The 21,081-nt window shown below is 41.6% G+C and overlaps 1 protein-coding gene across 1 annotated transcript; it reads right to left on the bottom strand.

The window, feature by feature from the left end:
• Nucleotides 1–135: 135 nt before the first annotated feature.
• POPDC3 (popeye domain cAMP effector 3) lies at nt 136–20,536 on the bottom strand. Its single transcript, XM_028723062.2, has 4 exons — nt 20,473–20,536; nt 7,233–7,993; nt 5,239–5,347; nt 136–3,820 (listed from the first exon to the last, which is right to left on the bottom strand). The coding sequence occupies exons 2-4, from the start codon at nt 7,757–7,759 to the stop codon at nt 3,545–3,547; spliced, it is 912 nt and encodes a 303-aa protein (XP_028578895.2). The 5' UTR covers nt 7,760–7,993; nt 20,473–20,536; the 3' UTR covers nt 136–3,544.
• Between the last annotated feature and the right edge of the window lie 545 nt (nt 20,537–21,081).

Below are 21,081 nucleotides of genomic sequence, written 5' to 3'. Positions count from 1 at the left end.
TTCCTGTGCATTAGGAAATACAGAAGAATCGTCTGTCCACACAGTTCATGTAGGAAAGATGCTTCTGCATACGTGGGCCAGACATTTATTTTGTTGACCACCCAACTGCCCAGCCAACAAAGTCCTCACACTAAGTTCAAATGAAAACACCAAGTTTAATCAATAGCTAGTCTTCAGATTTAAATGCTCTACCACAACCATGATGGCTATTATCTTAAAATTTCAAAGTGATGTTCTAAATAATCTGGCTTATTTTGTGCGGGTAATAGCATAGGTGCAGAACAGACCTGCCTTATATAAAGGTCTGAAATATAAAGTTACTGCGAAACTACTTCTGAAACTTTCCACATATTATATCAAGTACATGATGTAAAACTATTCTGGACTGTTAAGAAAATAAAGTATTCTTACTGAACATTATATCCCAACATCTGTAAAATATGTATTTTTACAACCTTGGTCAAACAAGTTCAGTACAGAAAAGTCAAACACAGGAACATTTTATTTAAAGCTGATAACATATATAAAATTACCTTTGCCTATTTCTGACTTCCCCTGAGTATGAACAAAAAAATGCAACAAAATCTGTAATACTACAAACCAAAGATTGTCCCATCTGTCAAGGAATCTGAAGACAGTCACAGAAGACTCTGAGACGTGGCAAATGTTTCCCACCAGAGGTACCATCCTCAACACTTCAACTCTCCCATAAAATAACTCCTCTATCTCCTTCCTCTGGCACAAGTGGGACTGTGCTGAGTACAAATCTGGATCTCACCATGTATATTACACGGATCTCACCATGTAAATCTGGATCTGGATCTCACCTTGTATATTATACTACTGGAAGTGATTCCATTTGGATTACTCCTAGTCCAGTATATTGGGTTTGATTTGAATTAATAAGTCTAGAAAATTCAATTCCTAACAAGAAGCAAGAGTGTGGACAAAATAAGACAATCCAGATCTGGCACAGCAGTGCTTTCAAAAATATGGCTTGAAGGTACAGGCTGGAATGTATAAAGAGTGTTGTATCCTACTAAGATATAGTCATAGTAGATGCACTGAAATTAATGAACCTAAGTCAGCCATGTACACTAATTTCAATGGGTAGACGCTTAGTGGGAATAACACTGGATACAACCAATCTCTCAGTGGGATTAACACTGGATACAACCAATAATCATGAATGAACTAAACAATTTAAAGTGCATATAACAGCCAGGTGCCAGGCAGATCCAGGATGGTGCAATTGTTTCATTTCCAAAGAGTCTTGGCTCAAAATGTTTATAGGGGCAGATCTTCATCAAACAGTCTCCAGCTTTCTGACAGGGTTAAAGAAATTATGGCATTTCTCATTATAGACTCTTCAATATTGCTCCATAAAAACTAGTCATTCTTTTTGGTGTATCAGACATGTAAGTAGAAAAGCCTTTACACCTTTTCCTCCTTAAAAGAAAAGTAACTACAGGATGAACTGAGCAGTAACATATGCAATAGATCATCCAGCTCCATAACATTAATAAGATCAAGTCATTTCACACATACTTAATGTTTATGTGATTGTTTCTCTTTTCATTACTATAAAGTTTATAGTATAAAATATTGTGGAGTTGTCTTCCTCCTTGATCTTTTATATAAAATGGTAAAAATAAAATCTGGCATCTTTATAAAAAAATAAATGTAAACCAGGTTCTAATGAACAAGCAGCAAACTAGTTTGGCATGACAAAGTGGGCTTGGGACTTCAGTTTCTCAAGCAGTAGCCCCATGCCCCATGCCAACCACCAAGTTTTGGAACTGAGGACCATTTCATAAACAATTAAAATTGCATGGGAAGAAGGCTTGCTGTTCAAAGTAAAACATTCCACTAGACTCCCAAATCTTTTAGGTGCACTCAAAAGAGCTCATCATATCCCTTTCCATTTGGGCTTAGCTAGTTAAGTGCACCTTCTGTCCCTTGAAAAGTATGCCCATCTCCACCAAATTTTTCCATTAGTAGGCACTAAAACCACCACCAGCAGCTGTATCAGAAATCTCACTTGCCGCGTTGGTATAACTATCCATATTAGGTCACTGATTTCTTGCATAAAGATAGGTGAGCAGGGCTCTCTTCTGGCATACAAGCAGAAGTGTTTTGCTGTTTCATTCAACACTCTGATGTATAAAGCATTACTTATGGGCAACAGGCATTCAAGCCATCTTACTATCACCATTTAACCAAAGTGGCCACACCTGATGACATAGCCATGGAACTGGGGTAGTTAACCTTGATATGGTAACATTCAGTATTTATAATGTACCATATGATAATGACATTAGCAGTGCTTGGATCTGGATTCAAACCTTGGGAAAAATCACAATCTGATAGTCAAATGGAAATAACAAAGCTGTTGCAGGGATGAGGAGTTATAATTTAAACCATATATCCCTGCATCACATGTTTTATATGAACATTCACAAATCTACTGTATGATCTGATGGCTTGCTTTTGTATCTTCTTTATAGACATGGAAGCTGATGGTATTTTTCTCTCTCTAAGAGCTTGTTGTAGCATGGTAGTAATTGCCCACAAAGCAATGTTGCTATTTCAGTTCACAGGTTCAGCAGGTTTTTGCAGTGCTTAAAAACCTGCAAAACCTATTTGTCTAGAGGCAATAGTGGGTCAACAGAAATGAATGTATATACCATGGGGAATGTTGCATTTATCATACTACTACCATTCTTAGAAAACTGCTCTCTCCACAGCTAGGGTACCTGCTGCTCTACTTTCAATCAAAATACCTGAATATTCTTTCCCTGCTACATATGTTGCAGCAATTAAAGTGACTGGCACATGCTTTGTACTCAAAGTAATTACATTAGTGCCTTTTGTTTTCATGTATAGCCTCTCTGCAATACCCTGAGAGAAATCTCAAGTCATCACTTCATGAATGTATACAAGAAAGAAATTATTGTTAGCCTTCTTTCAGGTTTTACAGGCTGTGCAGTTTCCTGTTTCATGTGCCATCTTCTGAAAGGCACTGCACAATGAGACCAAATTTATGCATTGTAATTACCAAGTAACAAGTGAGTCAAGATTACTTTTTAGAGATGGTCTGCATGTTGCTGTTCTCCAAGATAAAACTGCTTGCATAATTCATGATGACAAGGAGGCCTCAATAAACATGAAGAGCTCTGTGCAAATGTCATTTTTGAGACCACAATATCCGAGGCACCACAATTACAACAAAGCTTTATCCCATAATAATTTATATCTGCGCCCCCATCCCCCGCAACATAGTAAGATGAGCAGAAGGAGTAAACAGAAACTAATCATAACGCACGATCAGTCAAGATGGCATCCTGCTAGCTTAGACACGGTGAAAGGAGCTGAGCTAGTTTTTTCTCTTCCTTGCTGCTGGAAAAAAAAATCGCTTTTTATTTTAAAGTTGCCTTAATGAGAATCTTCCATTTGTTTTTTTATGAAACTGCCACAGATCATTCCAGGTGCAATGAAGGCAAAATGCATCATGCTGAAACACAGTCACATTTTACAGTATTGGTTAATGTTGTCTTGAGCTGTGCTGAATCTGGTTTACAGGTTGCATTTTGGGTGCCTCTGGAATGGACACATGATAGACGTTTGGTAAGCGGATGTCACATCGGAATCCTTTCCCCAGGTTCACTCTGTCATTCAGAGCATAGAGCTTATCGGCAATGTCATTCCCAATCAGAATCGAAAATATCCGTGAGATGAATCGGTGTTTAGCAAAGAGTAAATACATTTTTTTCCTCCTCCAGGCCACATAGCGACAGTCTGTTTCTGCTGTGAGGGTTACCTGAAAGAAACATTGGGAGAGGGAGAGGGAAGGGGAGAGAGAGAGAACACAGAAAGTTAAAATTATATCCATGCACTGATGCCTTTATAACTGAGATCCTCCTTCCTTTGGTGAAGGAAAGTGGACCATTATGTGTTTCCTCATTCTGATGCAACGAAGAGATGTGTTCCCAGATCAGTTATTGGATCAGGAATTGAATGCACATCCAAATATGTATCTGAGCATGGATACTATATATGGGGGCAGCAAGTGGGGACATCTTTTGCGAGACCAATTGAGGGCATACACTCTCCACCCTACTCTGTAACCTTTTATTCTCCGGGGAGGATCCATTATTACAGTTTAAAACAGAGGTTTTCAACCTTTTGAGTCCACTGCTCCCTTGACTAAATTCTTTCTGTGGCACCCCTGTGGGGCTCAGGAACCCAATTAAGTCACCCCTTGCTTGCAGAGCTAGCCGCCTCTCACCCTTTTACGAACCCCCTCCCTTGTGGAGTGTTCCCTCAGCCTCCTCTCCTTGGGAGTCCTCTAGGCAGCTGCCACCGCTGGTCTCTGAGCTTTCCCCCTTGCCCCAAAGAGAGGTGCCTCCTCCCACTGCCCCACAGGGGCCTGGAAAGTACCTCCTGGCCAGCCCCAGAGGCACCATTCACCTGGGGAGCTTGTAGCCAGGGCTGCTGCAACAAACAGCTGTACAAGTCTCTGGGAGGCAGAGATGCAAGAGGGGCATCAGAGGAGGGAGGGAAAGAAAGAGGGACAGTGTTGCCCGCAGCACCCCTGACCATCATCCAAGGCACCACAGGGTGCCACGGCACACTGGTTGAAAACCATTGGTTTAAAGAATGCTGTGCATGTGCAGACAGGAGGAGGAGAGGAGCATGTGTTCTGTACAAATGGCAAATCAATAGATCTGTTTCCATTTATATCAGCTTAAGAAATGGGCTTATACAGTGGAATGAGGAGCAAGAGGAAAGCTTTCAAAATGTTCTCTCTGGATCTGGAAATCTTTTTACTTCCATCATCATTTTTTTTAAAGGCCTCACTGTGTTAGTAACAGAATGCTTGGCTCTTTGAATTTGTAGCACCTGTGTAGAGCGAGCCTCAATATCAGGGAAACCTCACTGGCTGGCATTGCAAGCTATCCCAGATACGAGTATTTACACAAATTCTCATGTTGAGTGTTTCTGCCTGTAAGCACCTGTGATTTCACTGCTGCTGGATGGAAGAAGGAAATAAAAAAGATCTAAATCCATAGCATCCTCAAATGTTTACTCCAGTTTGAATGCTCTACATCATTAGAAAGGACCTTTGTCCCCAAGCAAGCTTTAATTTTGGCTGAGCAGTTGCTGGAGTCTCTGCATCTTGGATTCTGCAAAAGAGAGTATGTTAGATTATCCATCATATCTGCAAAATCCCCCTACCTGAAAAATGCCTTCTTCTGTGGGTCTTAGTGAATCCCATTCAGGCGAATCCAGAAACTGGAGGGGGAAAATATAATGCAGAAATTCCCCATCCACTGTCACTCTGATCCTAACAAAACAGAGCAGTGTGTTAATATTGTTAGCACAGAGAAAAGGAATTAGATTAGTTCTTTTAAAAAAGCAACGGCTGGGTATGGATAAAACTTAGTTTCCACAGATTTCATAACAATCAAAAGAGCTTCATTTTCATTTTGGGTGCATACTAGACATACTGCAGGATATCAAAGAGAGCAGATATTAAACGTTATCTCACACAGTTCAAAGTTTTCCATTTTTATGCCAAATTATGTTGGGAAGTTGCATAATAAATTTCATACATAAAATGTTCATCTTTCAAATGTTATAAGCAGCAAGTGACAATACATTAATAATACCATTTGCACATGCAAGGAACAAAAAATAATTCCAATTCATGTCTTCTTAAAGAGTTCCTGAATCTCCTTTGCACTGAGTTTTTCAGAACACAAAAATGTATAAAACAGAGTCATCCATCCCAAAAGATAAGCCTGACTCATAAGCTACAGCGCCAGAGGGATAAGGGAGCTGCATTGTGGAATAATGTGTCTTCAGGACTAACCCAGCCTTTTTATCATTTTATCATTTATCGTTTTATAACTGAGATCCTCCTTCCTTTGGTGAAGTTTTCCAAAACTGCACAAAAGTGAACCATTATGTGTTTGCGCACTCTGATCCAACTAAGAGATGTGTTCACAGATCAGTTACTGGATCAGGAACCGAATGCACATCCAAATATGTATCTGAGCATGGATACTGACTATATATGGAGGCAGCAAGGAGGGGACATATATTTCATGCATTGGGTGTTAACTGATGGATGTTGTCACCATCAAGATGTGGTGGCACCATGCTTGCTTAGAAAACCTTTTTTAAAAGGATTATTCAACATTATGGAAGGTAGGTCAATCCATTGCTATTGGCCAACATATAAATGAAACCAGTATTCAGAGTCAGAATGCCTATGAGCAAACAGGAGAGGACTCGCCTTCAAGCACTGCTTATGAATTTCCAAAGGTACTTGGCTGACCACTGCTGGAAACAAAATGGTGGCCTTGATTGGCATTTGCCAGTTTCAGAAGGGCTACCACGTACAGGCAGCAGATCCCTGCTGACACACAGGGACCAGAAAATGTGCCATATTTTCTATCTACAATGTGACAGATGGAGCTTCCCCTAGATTGGTGGCACATTAGGCACAACTCACACACCAATTTAAGGATTATTATTTTTAAAAAAAGATGTCTCAATTCCCAGATCTTCAAAGAGATGAAACTGGTCACATAGGCAGCAGTGTTCTCCTCCATTACCTTGCACACTCATAAAGCAGAATGGTTTTAGAGAATACATAGTGGTGAACAAGGTTACTGAATTTAGTGTTCAGAAATATCCAAGTTAATTTTTAGACTTCACATTACATAGCAGAAAGCATGGCTGAGGGCAAGGAGGGAGGCAGAGCAATGTAAAAAGGGAATCTGCTATGAAGAGGGGAAAGAGAAACACACACTGCCTGGTAATCCTATTTTCTAAAACTCAATTCACACTTCCAAGCAGTCATTTCTCTTTACAATTTTTATTTATATAGATGCTTTTTATAGGGGAAAAAAAGAAAGAATAATTATGAAAGCTATTCTTCCAGGGAAGCTAAGTCTTACCAGAAGCTGCAGAGTTAATGTTTTTTGGCACTTGCATAGATTTGTAGACTACAAGTGAGAATTAAAACACACCCTTCTTCCCCTCCTTAAGCTGTGGCATCTTTGGTAGTAGAAATGTTTTTGCACTCAAGTTTAAAGTGTCAGAAATGCTGAGCCTACTGCATTCAGTTTAAACAGGAACAAAAGGGGAAAAAATAAAATACAGCATTCTTGATTATTATTATATTTCTAAATTTACAAGCAGGGTGTAAGAATGATACAAACCTTCCTGACAGAAGCAAGGAGAGCTTATCAATTGGTGTTTTGCCTTGCATGGCATAACAGTGCTCCTTCTCCAGTGTAACTACTTCTTCATCACAGCACAGGATGATCTTTCTAAAAATTGTCATTGAAATCCCCAGGGGCCGGAACATAGCAAGGTAAAGCTCCTGGAATTCTTTGTCAAAGGCAACACTCCGGACTTGGTAGGCCACATAAATGAACTGTACAAAGCATATCACAAACAGTATAAAATTCCAAGAGAAAATGTCAGCTGCACAGACATCCAGCCATGACCAGACGGACGAGCAGAGAAAACCTAGTCCAAGCAAAAAGAAGACATAGAGCAGGCCGAAAATGCCACTTCCACCCATGTAGCCAACAACAAACAAGATGCTGGCCAAATGATAGATTGATCCTTCTGCTTCCGACTTCCAGTTGACACAGATTGGGTGTGCATATATCAAACTGTCCCAAAAACTTGAGTTGTCTTCCATGGCTGGAACATCCAATTGATCGGTATTGATTGTCATTGTCTGTCTCTGCGATTTCAAAAACTCTGTTAAAAAAATAAGGTTCTGACAGAATAACAGACCATCATTTCTCCAACTTTGCCTTCGTTAGCTGGTCACCATAATGTCCATGCATTTTATAGCTTAAAGAGATGCAAAGTTACTCAGCTAGGGAAACAGTCTTCTTAGACATCCATACTGTTCCAAGTTGTGTCCTGAGACTTCCTCGTGTGCTTGGTTCATGATGTGACTGATCTGTCCAAGAGAAAGAATAAAGAGGAAGGGAAAGTATAAACATAGAAAGGAGCATTTCTACAACTGTTTTGATATTAAGCCACAAAAAAAGTTTGCTTAGCTCAAACTATGTATTTCCAAGGCTCAGTACAGGCCTTTATTCAATACAATATTATTATTCATTTGTATAGTATTTTCACTGTTGAATCCTGTGCATGATTACTCAGAGAAGAAAGGATCAGCAGGTTCAATGAGGCTTGTTCCCAAGTAACAGAAGAATCCAAAGTATAGGAAGCTGACTGAAGGTGGCAAACATGGTTCTCCCCCTTCTTAGTTAATCCTTACAATCACCTTGTGGGGTAGGTTAAGCTGGGAAGCAGTGACTGGCCCAGGGTCACCAAGCAATCTTCATGGATGGGTAGGGTTCTGAACCCTGGTCTTCCAGGTCCTGGTATGACATTCTAACACTGCTCCACTCTGGTTCTCTCTTATTTGACAAAATAAGTAGCAGTATTTTATTTATTTATTTTTTAAAGCAAGCTAAAAACTGCCAAAGTGGGCAGCATTTACAGGTCATCCTTAAGTTAATGGTAACAACAATAACTTGGTCCCAGTGTTGTACACAACCTTCAATACTATTCTTTAATTGTTCTTATTTGTCCCAGCCTGAGGTGGTTTAAAGGTCAAGGGACCCCTGACCATTAGGTTCAGTTGTGACCGACTCTGGGGTTGCGGTGCTCATCTCGCTTTATTGGCCGAGGGAGCCGGCATACAGCTTCCGGGTCATGTGGCCAGCATGACTAAGCCGCTTCTGGCAAACCAGAGCAGCACACGTAAATGCCGTTTAGCTTCCTGCCGGAGTGGTACCTATTTATCTACTTGCACTTTGACATGCTTTCGAACTGCTAGGTGGGCAGGAGCAGGGACCGAGCAACGGGAGCTCACCCCGTCATGGGGATTCGAACCGCCGACCTTCTGATCGGCAAGTCCTAAGCTCTGTGGTTTAACTCACAGTGCCACCCGCGATGAGGTGGTTAAGTAAATATTAAAAAGAAGCACAATGGCTTGAATCCAGACTTTATCTTCCTTGGACCAAGGGGCTCTTTCTGCCCATGGAAGTGAATAAGCAAATAAGCAAATAAGAGTAGATGTGCCTTTTGCAGATATCCACCTCCCCCTGCAGCCCCCAATGACCTTTTTTGTTTTTTAAGGAGGGGGAGAATTGCAAAAGTTGCCTTCCCTCTGCCCCACCCTGCTCTATCAGCAGAAGCAAGGACTGGATCCAACCCAATAAATAATGGCAGTTCTAATATACAGGGCATGTGAAAAAAAGTGAGTGGAGTTTTCCAAAGGGATTCCCTCCCCAAAAGTCTGAAGGCGTGCAAAGCACATTGGGTGAAACCCAGGGGGGTTGGACCTGATGGCCCTTGTGGTCCCTTCCAACTCCACAATTCTATGGTTCTATGAAAACAAGTCAGCTGTTGAAGTCAAGCAGGTTTCTGGCCCTATTGTCTGCCAGGATGGAAGTTGAAAACAATATCTAAGACTCTCTGCCTGCTTTGGAAGAACATCAGGATGGTATAGTAAATTAATTAAATTTTAAGAGTTCACTTTTATATAAACAGTGTTGTAAATTTACATGAACCTCAACAGTCTTCTTATACTTTTAAAATATAGTTTTCAGGAGCAGCTGCTGAATGTCTGAGGTTTTTCTTCTTGTTCTGTTGAAAGTGTAAAGCCCCACTGGCTTTGACTTTGTGTCTCAGTTCTAAGAGTAAAATTCACCTGTGCAAAATGACATCAAGCTGCAGGCACAGCAGGAAAGCAAAAATTACAATTTGCCTTTGAAATAATTACCATCAAACCCCCTGAAAATAGAGCAGTTTTAAATGTCAGTGCTTTTCTGTGTTAAAGAAACCAATCATCCAATCATTATCTTCCATGGGGAATCAATGGAGCTTATTTTTCCTCAGCCACTCAATCACTTTGCTCTCTGAATGCTGAGAGGATTCAGCACTTCAGAAGTGCCATTGCTGTGGTGAATGCAAACAGAAGCTCAAGCAGGGCATGGAAAATTATCAATATCACATTTCTCAGGTGATATGTTTTAATTCTTTTATGGGCTTCTCAAGAGACCATTCATAGCACTATCTGAACAAGCTGTTGCTAGGTTTATGTTCACACAAGCAGAGTCTCTGTGTAACAAAGAGCTCAGTTCTGCCTCAGCTTGTGTTGCAAATAGTTTGGATGTAGAGCAGAAGAATAAAGGCACGGAGGCATCTTGATAATGTGGAGTAAAATATAAACTGCTTCAAAATACAATGCACAAAATAATTATGGAAAAGGAAACACCACAGGAAGAATACAACAATTCAAGAGATAAAGAATTGTTCGGACCAGTCAATATATGTTACAAAGGATACCTAAAGTGTACCTAGCCATCCTTTAGAAGAGGGGTGGGTAACCTGAGATACTCCAGATGTTGACCATGCTGGCTGTGGCTGATGGGAGTCCCAGCCTCTAAATCATGGAGCCTCAGTTTAATGAAAATAGAATCTTATGAGATCAGATTCCACCACCACCACCACCATTTTGCGCATTTCAAGAGGGATGACCTAAACCTGTCCTTACTGCATCAGCAAATAGCCCTTTTGACCACCAAGGTATTTTAAGAAACTGGACCAAACCTTAGAGGAGCTTTTAAGAGCATTATAAATGGTTAATGCCTCCAGAACAGTCTGTTTTAATTGCATCCTTCATCATACTTTACAGGCTCCTTATTACAGTTTTTGCAGATTCAGTGTATTCATCTCAGAGGTCCAATCACAAAACAGTCAAGTACTAATCAAAGAATGATAGTTAAGGTGGGAACCTAAACCACTAGCAGAATTCAAAGTGGAAAAACATTGCACAAGTGTTGCCTGATGCTCTTAATCCAATGCACGTTACACAAAAGGTTAGAATGGTTAAAACTTAGCTGCATTTTGAAGGCCAAACTAGACCAGGAGCAGGGAACATTTTTTTTAGGAATGTAAGTGCCTGCAGCATCTTGTTCTCACTATGGTAGCCCTCAAACAGGACTTGAGCACAATAACACTCTCCCCTCCTGTGGTTTCCAGCAACAGGTATTATGAAGCAAAATTTTCACCATGAGTATCACATTCATTTCTGGGCCACATTCCAAGGGCCACATTCCAATGGTGAGGGACCAGAAGCAAAAGTAGGTAGAGTCTAGCTTCCATTCATTACACCTGCTTAGATGCTTCCTTCTATGTGATTTATCCATTATTTTGTTTATTACATTTAGATCCTCCCTTTCTTCTGAGGAGCTGAAGGCGGTGCAAATTATTCTCACTCTGCACCTTCATTTTAATGTCACAGTGATCCTGTCATGTTGGCTAGACTGAGAGACAGCGAGTGGCCACAGACCAGGACCCTTCAGAGGTGGAGACCTCTGGTAACTGCAGCTCTGAGAAGGAGATGAATCCACACCACGGGCTTTCCCATGCGCATCCACAGGCACAACTTGGATCCTGATGAGCCACATCTGCCATCAGACTCTGATAGCTAGTCCACAGACTCCTCAGGGGATCAAGAGAGCCCTGAGGAGAGATCCCCCACACCCAGGTACCTCAGGACCGCAAAGGAACCTATGTCTGCAGAATACACCAGCCATTTAACTCACCAGGGTGCAGCACTCAGAGCTGGGGTCTGCTACCTGATATTACTATAAAACTCAACTAGCTGCTCCAGAACAAGTTCAATGTTTTGCCTCAGCTACAGGAGCATTATTTGTGGTCCTGAACCGCATCTTCTTTCTTCCTCCAAGAGACAGACTTTGCCATCCTGCCTGCCTGGGCAACCAGGAACTACTGACCTTCCCTTTTGGGGGGGGCATCACTCCTCCCTAGTGGTGGGCATCACTGCAGATCATAACACTGATGAGCTTCATAGCTCATATAAATTACCTTACCATAGTTTTTCTCTGTACTGTATTTTTTGTTTTTATATATTTATATTCATTTTTCTGAGAAGCAGCTGTATGAAACATGTTTTCATCCCCATGAATGCATATTCTGATTAGCAAAACCTTGAATGCTCTTGCATTATTTTGAGGAAATACCCAAGATTCTCAAGTTACTCATGAAATCCTGTTTTAATGTAACAGGACACAGTAAGCAGTTTCCCAGAGTACAAAATAATCTAGCAGTTAATCAACAGAAGCCCATAATATAGAGAGAGAATGCCAAATTATTCAGAGCTTGTGAGAAATATTGATTTAGTGGTCTTGTCTGTGTTGACTATTTGTTATTTTGAGGCATGTGCCAACTGCATAATTGACATAATGTACACAAAGGGGAGCCCAGTTCTTGGGAGTTGAATTTGCAAGCTAAGAATTTATTATTGCTTCATTCAGAACAAAAAATCTAAACACAACTCCTGTCAGCATCAGTAGAGTATGCTCTGGGAAATCAAATGTGGCACAGTACAGAAATCAACATACTGCTGATGGTAAATAGCATTGTCCTCGTCCAGAGAAATTGAGTTGCACTCAGACCAGGTTGAAATTCACAAGACATGCTAGTTCCAACTGACTTTTAAAAGGATTGAAGAAAGATTAACTTCTCCGGATGGGGCTTGCATGCTTTGAAGAGTTTTTTAATCAATAGACAGCATAGGGGGGGAAAGACAGAGAAGTGTTCTGCTGAACTGCTTGCACTATCACTTGTACAAGCAAATCCCAATTCAGTAATTTGCTGCAATCTAATTTAAATGGTTTACATCTAACAGTAGAGTTTAACAATTTACAGCTGTACAGCTGTCTCCTCCAGTACTGAATTAGAATCACTTTTGTCCAACAAGAGATAACATAAATGTTTCAGCCATTTCTTCCTAGAATCTTTATCCAATTATTACAATTTTCTGGCACAACAACACATTAATTGTACCAGGAGTATTTTTATAAACACAGAAAAATGTTTCTGCCTGCACAGCTCACAAAACCCAGAAAGCATGGCAACTTTTAACACAAGTTCCTTTTCATATATAGAGCTCTTCTGTATACCTCAATGGAACATTTCAGCTATGATGTTTTCCTAGTGTTAATTGCCCGCCTGACACAGTTTTTTTTAATAAAAGACTTCTGAAATGTAATAAAAAAAATGGTTATATAATTCTTGTGCCATTTTCCTTTACTTAAATCAAACAGTGAAGTCAGATGAAGAACAGATCTCAAGGTGCTTGCTCCAGAAAACCCCCCACAATTGATTTCCATGAGATTTATTGAAAGCACTGCTCAAACTCAACACGGATATTCTGATATTTGATAAGTTGTGATGCTGCTCTAGTCTACCAAGCACAAATTACTTATTTATTAATTAAATTTATATACTGCCCTTCATCCGAAGATCACAGGGCAATTCACAAGATTAAATAGATGTTGAATACCAGTGCAAGTTGCATGCATATATACCGGTACTCTACATCAAGCACAAATTAACATTACTAGAACAAAAACCCATTTCTGTATATCTGTAGTAAGGTCACAATAATATACTTTCATATTAAACAGTAAGATGAAAAATGTTCTGTGTCTATTGGATCAGCATTTCTTAAACTTACAGGATGAATTAATTAATAGCAACATGCTAGCAATCTTTTTCATGGGCCAGGCATATACAAGTTTAGGATTAAACCCTTAAACATTTGCAATTTATTTTAGCATTGCAATCCATTCCAAATTATTTTAATAGTGCAAATCTAGAATTGTAGCAGACACATCCAGTTTGTCCATGAATTGTTTGCCTGCTACAGAGATAGATAGGGAATTGCAGAAAATTGTCTCCCTGTTACCATTTCCGTTGCTGGACTCCTTCCATCAGTGGACAGACACCATTGGATACCACCATTAGGTTCATATAGTCATATTATGGCAGTGAATTATGAGAAAGTGCACTTACACATTACCTTTTTCCATTATGTGTTTTCTAATTCAATTGTACACACATTATTTCATTTATCATAGAATAAATAGCATTAACAGAATAGAGACCTGCTTCCTATTCACAACCTCTGTTTCCTATTCCCAATCTTATATTTTTTTCTACCACTTCTTGTTTCTGTACTTTGTCCTATTACATGATTTGAACTTTCCTTGGAAACTTGGATAGCTAGGTTTATTTTTAAAAACAAACAAAAAAAACCCCATTTCTATTATGGCAAGGTATTTTCTACACCTTTATCTAGCCCTTTATTAAATTTAATCGCTTTTGGAATAGGTAATCATGTTTATTTAACTGGCTCAAATGGTATGGGTGCAAAGATATATTTAATTACATTTTAAAGAAAACCAACCCCCAACTTGCCAGGAACTACTCTATGTCTCAAATGTAATGTTTAGTTTTTTTTAACATGAAGGCACACATTAAAAGATTAAAAGCTGCTTGTCAGCTGTGTTAATGAACTGTGATTGAACCCTGTAAATTCAATACAGTATAACTTTGCTGGTATGTTGCATAACCACATGATGTTCCTCCAGGCAATTTGCTTACCAACAAATTAAGTTCAGGAAGCTTTTCTGTTTCCAAACTAGAGATGAGGAGCTTTTCTTATTCTAATTTGTGGGTGATGGGTTTACTTTGTAGAGTATGAGTTTGTTGGCTATTACCCAATGTTTTACAGTTCAATCCTACACATGCCTATTCAGATATAAGATACATTGAGTTCAATGACAGTTGCTCTTTGGTAAGTTTGTATAGTACTGCAGCCTTAATCAAAACAGGGAAAAGTAGAAGTTAAATAACAGAAAAGTGTTCTGTGTTCTGTCAAATACATGCTAGTTATAACTAATAGGTTTAATATTCATGTGAAACACACAGAAAAAGCTGGTAGTTTTTAAAGAGATTTTAAAAATACTGTGAAACAGGAGGTAGGAACCCCAGAAATAGTCCACTTTTGAAAACTGATCAGGACGTCTTCAGAATCATTTGGTAGAATGAGTCAGATACTCTTACAATCATCCTCTAGATATGCAAAATGATGTTTCCTCAAGTCTTCTATACAGCTGTTAGTTTAAAGGGCTTACTTAATGACATTTGTGTTTGGTGGCTATCAGTGACTGCTCAAGGTTGAATGCAGCTAAGTCCTACTCAGAGTAAACCCACTGAAGTGAAGAAATGAACAAAAGTTAGTCATGTCTATTAACTTCATTGGGTTCCTCATTGGGAGAGATAATGTTGAATACCTTCCAGCGAGTTTTGTTGCTGACTAGAAAGAATAGGTTGTTGGTTTTGTGAACTGATGGTGCTTTGGCATGCAGAGAAGGGGACCAAGATGATTAAGGGTCTGTAAACCAAGCCTTGAGAGAGCTGGTATGTTTAGCGTGGTAAAGAGGAAACTCAGAGGAGATATGATAACCATCTTCAAATACCTGAAGGGCTGTCACAAGGAGGATGGAGCAAGCTTGGTTTTCTTCCTGCTTCAGAGGCTAGGACCTGAACCAATGGATTCAAGTTACAAGGAAGGAGATTCCAACTAAATATAATGAAGAAAATTCTGACAGTAAGAACTGTTTAGAAGTGGAATGGACTCCCACAAGAGGATTCTCCTTTCTTGGAGGTTTTTAATGTTTTTAGCAGAGGTTGAATGGCCATCTGTCATGGATGCTTTTGTTGAGATTCCTGCATTGCAGGGGGTTGGGCTAGATGACCCTTGGGTTCCCTTCCAACTCTACAATTCTACGATTCTATGGTTTGCACATGAGCACCACCTGACTGGCTGCCTAGCTGCTCTCTCTACTCCCACGTGTAACTTGTAGGTTTGCCAAAAAGCAAGTATTTCCAAAAAGTGTTCATTAGTCTCCCAGAGCCCTGTTCTTAAAGCCTTCATGCTTCCAAACAAAGTACAGTAACTTAAGCAACTGCCACACAGCCTTGGATCTAACAAAGTGAAATGTCTCAGAAGCTTACAGTTGTGACCTCGGAAGATCCATAAAGGTGGTGGTGATGAATCACCCAGTTTGCGTTGAAAATATTGCATTCATTCTAAAGCAAGTACTTTTGAGTTATTGAAGAATAGTGGGGTGTTGTTTTTTGAAAGAAAAGTATGTGATGCAAAGTCACTTGAGATTTTCCTTTTATCAGTTTTGTAAAGGCATTCTTATATTATTTTTAAATAAATATCATCAATGGATGTGATGGGACTTGCCTTCTCCCCCTTCCGTTGCGGCCCTCATGCCTCAATCTGCTTCAGAGGGTTCCGCCACCTCAGGAACAGGTTTCGGAGGTGCATGGGGGCCGCAGGGTGGAGGAGAGGAAGGGTAGGTCCTGTTTGCAAGTAGAACACCATAACTAGATTTCACCATGTGAGATAAAGGCTTTTTAAAGAAGCAAACGAACACTGTAATAATATGAGACAGTCATAATACAGCCTGAATGTTTTTTGTTTGCAGTTTTGCTATGCTGCATTAAACCTGACCAAAAAGAAAAAAACCTAACCAGAAAAAATTGAAACACAAACATCCGATTTAATCTGTGAACATGTGATAGCAAGGGAAACTGCATGATTTTTCTTCTGAGGTTTTAACAATTATCTGAGAGTAAGTCCCACTCAGTAGGGTTTACTTCTGGATAAACGTGCATAGGATTGCACTGCCACTGTGTCTGGATAAGAGAGAATGTGTTGGAGTGTAGGATTAGTGAAATTCGGCACAGAAACTCAACATGGTTCTAAGAAGTATTATATCTTAGATCAGGGGTCAGCAAACTTTTTCAGCAGGGGGCCAGTCCACTGTCCCTCAGACCTTGTGGGGGGCAAGACTATATTTTGAAGGGGGGGAAATGAATGAATTCCTATGCCCCACAAATTACCCCCGAGATGCATTTTAAATAAAAGCACACATTCTACTCATGTAAAAACACGTTGATTCCTGGACCGTCCATGGGCTGGATTTAGAAGGTGATTGGGCCGGATCCGGCCCCCGTGCCTTAGTTTGCCTACCCATGACTTAGATCTTGGCTTAAGGGGTGGCTTGCAATGCAAATATATGTACCACTGGAAATGTAGCTATTTACATATTCCCTACAACTGAAAGGATACAATGTAGGATGGATAGTACAGTAATGTGGAACGATGAGTTCAAATCTTTGGCTGCTCCAGCTTCCCAAGAAGGAGCAAGTGAAGGAGCAAGTGAAATGCAGAGCCAAACAGCAAGTACTTGCCCTGCCCTGTGCTCTCTCAGTTCGATGTGATAGTGACACCCATTCACAAAGCATTTTTTTCTGAAAAGAATCCAGCTGGACTGGAGATGTTATATGCACCACTGTCACATCATAAAGCAATAACCCAAACTTTATGATTTTGTTTTGGCCATTTCAGATAACGTCTGCAAGGAGCTGGCTTCCCCTCTGCTATTAAACCAAATAAATCATACACCTCTCCCGGAATCCATATGCAAGTCAACTGCCATCCCATCAACATTATTGCAAGAATGCTGGCACCCCAGGTTTCTCTAGTGACAGACATCTTTACAGCATTACCAAGTGGATCTGAATTCAGTATTATAAAGGCTCCCCTGTTGAATGTGTGCTTTGTTTTGTTTTCTAACCTACGAGCAAGCAAACTGTGGCAAGTGAAAAAATAAACAAGTAAAAAGCACTGGTGCATCAAATGTATCATTTTCCTGCCAAGTTTTACAATGTTACATATCTTCAGGGCTGTTCATACATTTTGGAGAAAAACAAATACCTGTTTTATCCCTCTATGCAGGTTGGTATACAATTATTATTATTATTATTATTATTATTATTATTATTATTATTATTATGTGCTAGCATCCTACCTAAGGGCTTTCCATGTTCACTGACACTTAAGAACCTTTTGCATTGCCAACACCCATTCATGATGCAAAGAATGCCTCTGGTCTTATGTAAGAATACATTTCTCTCATCAGACCACAACCAGACTCCTCCTCATACCCTGGAAAATGGGCAAGTGCTTTCAGTGTCCCTGCAACATTTAATGCTATTCTGTCTCTTGTTAAAACCTGTTCCCACTTGCTGAAGGAAGTGGTGAATCTGTGGTTAACTCCCATCAGCCCCAACCAGCATGACCATGATGGGAGTTGCAGCCCAACAAAATTCTGAATGGTCAAATTATCTATCCCCACTGTAAATACACCATGTACAAAACTGAACTGGATCTACATAGAGTTGAATTGAAAATCCCAAGTCCTTTCTTATATCAATGGAGCAAATAATTATAGCCACTGTTGTGTAGTGGTGAAGGCCAGGAGACTAGGGTTCAGATCTCTACTCAGCCATGAAGCTCAGTGGGTGATTTTGGGTCAGTCACTAACTTACCTCACAGGGTTGCTGTGGGGATTAAGGAAGGGGGTGAACCATGTATTCTATCTTGTGCTCCTCTGAGAAAAGGATGGGATATGAATGCAGTAACTAAGTAAGTATTTCTACCTCATGGTTGGCTTCCAACCTACAAAATGAAAACATGGCTATGCTTCTTATTATTTATTTGCTGCATTTATATTCTGACTTTCTTCCATCATAGAGCTCAAGCAAGTGTGTGCATGAGTTTCCCAGGTGATCTCACACTGAGGAACTCTGCTGCAGGCAGCTGATTGTATGCCATATGCCTTCAGACCATGCCCTTCCTTCTAAGTCCCTATTGGACTCTGTGGGACTTATGGTACTTCAGAGTGGCATAAGATTGGGCTGCAAGCATGAGTGTAGCCAAGGAGGGGAACAGGGGACAGCTGCCATCCAAATCAAGTAAATAAATAAAAATACTTAAATAATTGACCAATCACGTTGCAGATGGCTCAGTTCTGACCCGCCTAACATAAATCCTGACTAGGCACATGGATGCAAGTGAGTCTTATCTAGGCCATGGCTCAACAAAAACACAACACAATCTGTTTGTTTTAATGTGAGCCTCCTTGGCTTTGTCAAAGAAGGCCAAGAAAAGAATAAAATCCACAAAAAGTCTTGTAGCACTTAAAAAAACTAACAAATTTATTACTGCACTAGACCTTTGTTGAATCTAGTCCACTGAAGCTTATGTTAGTTTTGAAAAGTGCTGCAAGGCTGTGGTTCCTGCTGCAACAAATTAACACAGCAAGCCCTCTCTAAACTGAGGCAAGAAAACGTCTTAGTGAATAAAAGTGTGTACAAAAAGGCTGAAGTTTCGATCTTGGACTAGTACACATAAATTTTAGTGTTATGATTTGGGAATGCCCAAAGACTATTTTTGGTATGCGCTAATTTGTAATTGTCAGATTAGTGTGACAGAACCATAGTTCTAGACTTGGAAGGGATCTCCGAGATCATCTAGTCCAGGGTTTCCCAAACTTGGGTTGCCAGCAGTTTTTGGACCACGGTTCCCACCATCCCTGACCCATTGGTGCTGCTAGCTAGGGAGCATGGGAGTTGTAGTCCAAAAACTGCTGGAGACCCAAGTTTGGGAAACCCTGATAGTCCAACTCCCCATTTCAGCCTTGTTGAGCAGGCACAAATTATCATTTCAAGGAAGGCCTGTGGTCCAGCACTCCTCATTTTAGAAATTAAACCCTGCAATAGGGACTGGGACCATTTAAGATGCCGGGTCAACTCAGAAGTGGCACCCATGAATCTTAATTGTTCCCCCTTCAAAATACAGTGGTACCTCCGGTTACATATGCTTCAGGTTACATACGCTTCAGGTTACACACTCTGCTAACCCAGAAATAGTGCTTCAGGTTAAGAATTTTGCTTCAGGATGAGAACAGAAATCACGCGGTGGCAGTGGGAGACCCCATTAGCTAAAGTGGTGCTTCAGGTTAAGAAGAGTTTCAGGTTAAGAACGGACCTCCGGAACGAATTAAATACTTAACCCGAGGTACCACTGTATTCTTAAATAGCATGACATACAAAGTAACGCCTGCTCCGTGCTATCCCCTGCCCCAAGCTGGGCAAAACCGTCCCTCCGTGCTTACACTTCCTTTCCCTTCGCTCCAGGACTGCCTGGCTCTCTTATCTCCCCGCGGCAGACGGAAGGGGCCGATCGGTGCCTCTTCCCGCTCCGGGGCAAAAGGCCGAGCGGGCAGCTGTGCCGGCGTCCTCAAAGTGCGCCCGCCCGCCCGCAGGAGCTCGACGCCTCCCGGAGTTCAAGGGGAGCCGGCGCCTGAGGCGCTCAAGGCGGCGACCGCAAACCCTCCCAGGGGGCTCGGTCCCAGAGCAGCGCGCGAACTCGGGCGAGCCAAGTTCAGAGGGTGGGGCTTCCCGGGAGCCTCGCGCCTCGGCAGCCTTTCCCAGTACAGCTCTGGGCTGGCAAGCGAGACCCATCCGCCGAGGGGACCGGAGAAGCAGCGCGCCTCTCCCGAGAAGCGCCCTCGGCAGCCGCGCCAGTGAACCCCGAAGACACACACGCAGAGAGAGCCGCCTCGCCTTTCCTTCCCTCGTCTGGAAAATCCCTCCGCGCGTCCTTTCCCCCCTCTCTCGTCCCCTTACCTTGCCACCAAGTTTGCCCGCCAACGCCGGCGACGCGCCCCCGTCCCTTCCTCAGCCCCGTCCCTTCCTCAGCCCCGTCCCGCCGCGCGCCTGGCAGCGCCGCCGCCGCTGAAAGAGGCAAGCCGAGGCTTTGACTAAAATAGGCAGCGAGGGAACCGCCACGAGAAGGGCTGCGGGCGGCGCCTGAGGAGAAGAGCGACCCCCAGCGCGCAGGCTTCCTGACACAACTTCAGCTTCAGCTGCCGCCGCCGCCGCCGGACGACTTCTTCGGCGGCCCCTGCCCGGGCATGTGGCGGCTCCTTCTGCCGCCACTGGGACGGCGCCGTCGGTGCACGCGGAGCGGGGATTGGCTAGAAGGCCCAGCAGCTGCCTATGGAGGACTGCCTCCCCCGCGGAGCCCACGGGTGTGGACTCACTGGGGGGGCTGCCTGACGCGGGAAGCCTGTTGTGGGGTTGATGGCAAGTGGGAAAGGACACGGGAGTACCCAGGACCATATGCAGAATGCATTTCCCCCTCTGTAATACCTTTTTTGCCCGCCACACACACATGCAGCTGGAATACAGGAATTCCACAATATTTTATTTATTAAGGAATAATAATAATAATAA

The sequence above is a fragment of the Podarcis muralis genome, chromosome 3 (genome assembly GCF_964188315.1).
Source record: "Podarcis muralis chromosome 3, rPodMur119.hap1.1, whole genome shotgun sequence".
NCBI classification, from domain to species: domain Eukaryota; kingdom Metazoa; phylum Chordata; class Lepidosauria; order Squamata; family Lacertidae; genus Podarcis; species Podarcis muralis.
This window is presented reverse-complemented; position numbering and strand designations above follow the sequence as displayed.

Bases quoted from the DNA above. Each gene is read 5' to 3' on its own strand.
- POPDC3 (XM_028723062.2), bottom strand. From the start codon at position 7,759: ATGACAATCAATACCGATCAATTGGATGTTCCAGCCATGGAAGACAAC. The intron at 5,348-7,232 runs GTTTGTATCATT...CTGTTTTGTTAG, and splicing joins TCCTTGCTTCTGTCAGGAAG to GATCAGAGTGACAGTGGATG. The intron at 3,821-5,238 runs GTAGGGGGATTT...TGTTTCTTTCAG, and splicing joins CAGAAGAAGGCATTTTTCAG to GTAACCCTCACAGCAGAAAC.